At 46.4% G+C, this 4,829-nt stretch overlaps 1 protein-coding gene across 1 annotated transcript; it reads right to left on the bottom strand.

The window, feature by feature from the left end:
* Positions 1-234: 234 nt before the first annotated feature.
* On the bottom strand, positions 235-4,574 carry LOC149427546 (heat shock cognate protein HSP 90-beta). The gene is made up of 5 exons (XM_089667912.1): positions 4,358-4,574; positions 3,156-3,303; positions 2,405-2,673; positions 1,944-2,277; positions 235-906 (listed from the first exon to the last, which is right to left on the bottom strand). Exons 1-5 carry the CDS (start codon positions 4,553-4,555, stop codon positions 797-799), a joined length of 1,059 nt encoding a protein of 352 aa, XP_089524038.1. The 5' UTR covers positions 4,556-4,574; the 3' UTR covers positions 235-796.
* Between the last annotated feature and the right edge of the window lie 255 nt (positions 4,575-4,829).

Raw genomic sequence — 4,829 nt, 5'->3', positions numbered from 1 at the left:
TATGGGAAAAAAAAGTTATTTTTTAATTAAAAAGAATTACAGTGCAGTCACCCACATACAGAAAGAAGGGATAATGTAAATTAAACAGTGTTTTCAGTATCACTTTAAGATTCCAAAAGAATGATTGGTCGTGATGACCAATGTGTGAATATCAGCAATAGACCATAGAAAAAAAAAAACACGCCCCCCCCCCCCCCCCCCCGGACAAGTTAATGTGAAGTTAGACAAACAGAAGACACTGTAAAAAGGACTTTATTTTGCATAATGTATTTTACGTTTACGAACAAATGAAAATACAAAATAAAGTTTGTGAACACAATCTGAGGTGACTGCAAAAACATGAGCATTCTGGGACTTCCTGAGGGCACTGTGGGGGCAGCGAAGGACCAGGCGCCAGCAATGGGGTTGGAAAGCACTACAAATATACACAATGGACAGTCCTTACTCCAGGACTTCATATACTGGCCGGGAGGGGAGAACAACATTCCAGCAGCTTATGAATCCAGTCATGTGGGGACAAAAACGCCGTGCCAGGCAGAAAGGGGGCCGCACATCCGCCAACGATCTAGGTGTACAGTGGGAGCACAGGGTTAAATTACAGCCCCCCCAACCCACAGGGGGCATACTGCAGTGCAAATTATTAACCAGGGGGCAGAGAAGGTTTAGCAGCCACTGTCCTTTTACACCCCCAGTAATGGGTATCCTTTTCAGTCCAGAGTCTGAGTAGCAAGCTCCCTGGGAACAGCAAACAGATAGAGGGGGTTGGGGGAGGGTAAAGAGGGGGGGAATGAGCATATTAATCCACTTCCTCCATGCGAGATGCGTCTTCCTCGCCCTCCAGAGGGGGGATATCATCTGGTACAGCTGCAGTAGTTTCCTCAATTGCGGGTTCATCCTCATCAATACCTGAAAGTACAGCAGTGATTACACAGAGCCAAAGACTTGGAAACCAAAATCATTTCATTACCCACCATCTAGATACGAGGTCCAAACCACATCAAAAAAGGTCCAAATTCTACTACTATCTTCATTTGTTTAACATTACATGCCAACAGACAATTGGTACCAAAAGGCCAAAATTAAGTAGTGTCCTTCACTGTAAAGGAGATGGGCACACAGACAGGCACCCCTTTCCTAGGTCCCCTGGTGGTGCTCCTGTCTCCTCCCTCCTGCCAAGTGCCCCCCCACAGCAATCCGCTTGCTATGGGAGCACCAGCTCACTCCTGAGCTGCTCAGCCGCACCCTCTGCTCTTTTCTCATTGACTCACTGGCTATGTTTAAAATCTGCCTAGCAACAAAAAACACAAAAAAAACCCAAAAAACAAAAAAAAAAAACGCTGCACAGCTTCTAATACATGAGGTTTATCATCTGCAATGTACATGAGCCCTTTGACATTTTGCAGTCATGTCCGGACTGGTCAGAAAGGGATCACTGGGGCAGTTGGCAGGCTTGCACATATATGCAGATCAAGAATCTGTTTTTATACAAATGTTAGTGTGTATAGTATGCGGAGTCCTTACTCCTGGTCCAGACTCTCCTCTTCCAACATATCAGATGGAACATGTGCACAGAATGAATTTTGGTCATTGTATGACCAGAGGCCTAGAACATCTTCTAAAATCAGTGTGGTCAGTTTGGAACCAGTGAGATGCATCATTTCGGACACAGCAAGCCAATGTCAAATTCTGCCCCTCAGCGGTCCCAAACAGCGCAGACATTAACCCGACTACTTCATTGTGTATATTCAGAGTGGAACATCTGATCTACATTGTGAAATATGCTGCAAACTTTCAAAAGTGTTGGTTTGCTGCTCAGGATTTCAGGTGTAGGAGCCAAACTCTTGTCTAAGGATTTGAAATAGAGGTTCATCTAGGTTATCGCCCATTTGCTTGATAAAATGTCCCTCAAAAGCAGGACTAGGTACAGAGTTCCATTGACTTACCCAGGCCCAGTTTGATCATTCTGTAGATTCTGTTGGAATGTGTCTGGGGGTCATCCAGGGAGAAGCCAGATGAAAGAAGAGCCGTCTCGAAAAGCAGCACCACCAGATCCTTCACCGCCTTGTCATTTTTGTCAGCCTCTGCTTTCTGTCTGAGGGTCTCCACGATGGGGTGTTCGGGGTTGATCTCCAGGTGTTTCTTGGCCATCATGTAGCCCATGGTGGAGTTATCCCGTAGAGCCTGGGCCTTCATGATACGTTCCATGTTAGCTGTCCAGCCGTATGTACTGGTGACGATGCAGCAAGGAGAGGACACCAGGCGGTTGGAAACCGTTACCTTTGAGAGAAAGAATAAATTTCTATTAATTGGAAAGGAAGAGGCAGCGGAGCACAAGTACATGCAGTGCCATCAAACTGAAAGTCGTAGGAAGTCAGTCCTTACAGGTCAACTGTCTTCAGCTCACCTTTTCTACTTTTTTGTCCAAGATTTCTTTCATCAGTTTGCACAGACCCTCAAACTTGGTCTTGTTCTCCTCCATCTTTTTCTTCTCCTCCTCGTCTTCAGGAAGCTCCAGGCCCTCCTTGGTTACAGACACCAGGGTCTTTCCATCAAACTCCTTTAGCTGCTGGACACAGTACTCGTCGATTGGTTCGGTCATGTACACCACCTCAAAGCCGCGTTTCCTCACCCGCTCCACGAAGGCAGAGTTGGCCACTTGTTCCTTGCTCTCCCCTGCAGGATCCGATGCAGAGGTCAGTTTTCACATGCCTCATACTTTCTCAAAATCTCCACCACCCCATCCCCTCAAATCCCTTCCCCATCCTCTTACCACCAGTCAACCCCCAATTCTCTTCTCATCCCAGTCCATCACCACCGTATCCCTCATATGCCCCAATCCTTTATCACCACCTTTCACCTCATCCCCAAAATTCTCCTCTTCACCTCATCCCCCAATTCTTCTCATCCCAGTCCTTCCTCACCACCCCTCATATCCCCCAATCCTTTATCACCACCGTTAATCTCATCCCCATTCTTCCTCATCACCACTGTATCTTCTCATATCCCTCCAATCCTTCCCCACTCATCACCACACTCACCCCAATCCAACAACCTATCCTCTCATATTCCATCATTCCTCTATCACCACCTTATCATTCCTCCTATCCATCCCACCACCCTTCCTCTATCACCACCATCCACAGTGCAAGTCTCACCAGTGATGTAGTAGATGCTCTTCTGATTCTCCTTCATACGAGAGACGTATTCAGAAAGGGAAGCCATTTCATCTCCGGTCTGAGAGGTGTGATACCTCAGGAGTTCAGACAGCTTTTTCCGGTTTGTAGAATCTTCATGGATTCCCAGCTATGAGGATAGAAACATTTGTCAGACCACCAGAAAGCCCTCCCCAGTGATAAGTGGCCGATTAGCAGAAACCTACATGGCACTAGGAGGTCAGTGTAGATTTAGCCGATGAAGGGTTTGTCCCCAAGCTAACAGGAGAAAGATTTTACAGTATTAAAAAGGGGTGTTTAGGGAAAGCAATGTGAATCTAAAGCCAAATCCCCCAAACCCCATTTTACATACAAGTGTTCATGCCTCTGTCAGGTTTTTATTTTCTCTTCTGTCCCAGTTGGGGTTAACCATGCAGTTTGGTGCAGACAAATGCAATGCATTTATGACCTGCTCTAGGGGTGTCGATAAAGTTAACTGACCCCCACAGCAGATTGGCAAGTGCATTGTGATCAGAATGCGGTGCAGGAAGCCACACGGGAAATGCAGCTCTTCCGCATCACATTCTAGTGTGAACGAGCCCTTAAAGCTGAAGTTTTCATTTTGCTTTCCCTGGTTCCTCTCCTGCTCCTGACACCCCTTCATCAATATGCCAATTATCCTTTCCCCACATACCTTATATAATCATCAGTGTCTCTATGCAATGCAGGCAGATCATGGCTGGTGGGAAGGGTTGGCAGGGTACTATACATCACAGCACTCTTCCTCAGTGCTCCTCAAGAACCCCTAGCTGATCCAAGCAGTGGCCTGGCTTAGGACCTACCACACTCTCAGGGGTGAGTGTCAGTCTGGAGGAGAGGGCGTTCCTAGTCAGACAGCAAACACCCATATGTAAGGCTGAGCCTACATGATTGATAAGGCTGAAGGCCAATGAATGAAAGAAGTGGGCCAGTCCTGCTGGAAGGCTAGACAATGCTGCATCCTCCCTGGCCAGGAAATGAGGTGGGCTCTATCCAACTTACTGCAGCACAGAAGAGCCTGTACAACTAAAATAAACACAACAAAAACCACTGATGGCTAATGGTCTATTAAGATAAAGTAGAGGTAAGGCCCTCCAAGAGTTAACACCACACCAGGATAAAGAGATCAATTTATCCCTAAAGCACAACCCCCCCATTGAGCTCACCTTCAGGTTCTTGGAGAAAGCCTCATAGAACTTCTTGTAGTTCTCCTTGTCCTCTGCCAGCTCAGAGAAGAGCTCCAGACATTTCTTCACGATGTTTTTACGGATGACCTTCAGGATTTTACTCTGTTGCAGCATCTCTCGGGAGATGTTCAGAGGAAGGTCCTCGGAGTCCACCACACCACGGATGAAGTCTGACATAAAAAGAATTAGTGGTCATCTCCAGGACAAAATTAAAGCATCCTCAGGAGGGACACTACATGAGAAGTGTTGGGGTTTTAATTATGAGATGTGAATAAAAATTGACAAGTCTACCTCAAAATTACAAAGCTACTCAAAATGTTAGATGAACCCATTATTGGAAACCTGGAGCCTTCTGATGTATTTAGAACATGTTCCAGGCCTGTCATCTGCATCTTCACAGAGTGACCTGGAACAAGCATGAGCATAAGGTCACAGGTTTTTTCCGGGTAGA

The sequence above is a fragment of the Staurois parvus genome, unplaced genomic scaffold, assembly GCF_062004578.1.
Source record: "Staurois parvus isolate SC_StPar_1 unplaced genomic scaffold, SC_StPar_1.0 ptg003664l, whole genome shotgun sequence".
NCBI lineage: Eukaryota > Metazoa > Chordata > Amphibia > Anura > Ranidae > Staurois > Staurois parvus.
This window is presented reverse-complemented; position numbering and strand designations above follow the sequence as displayed.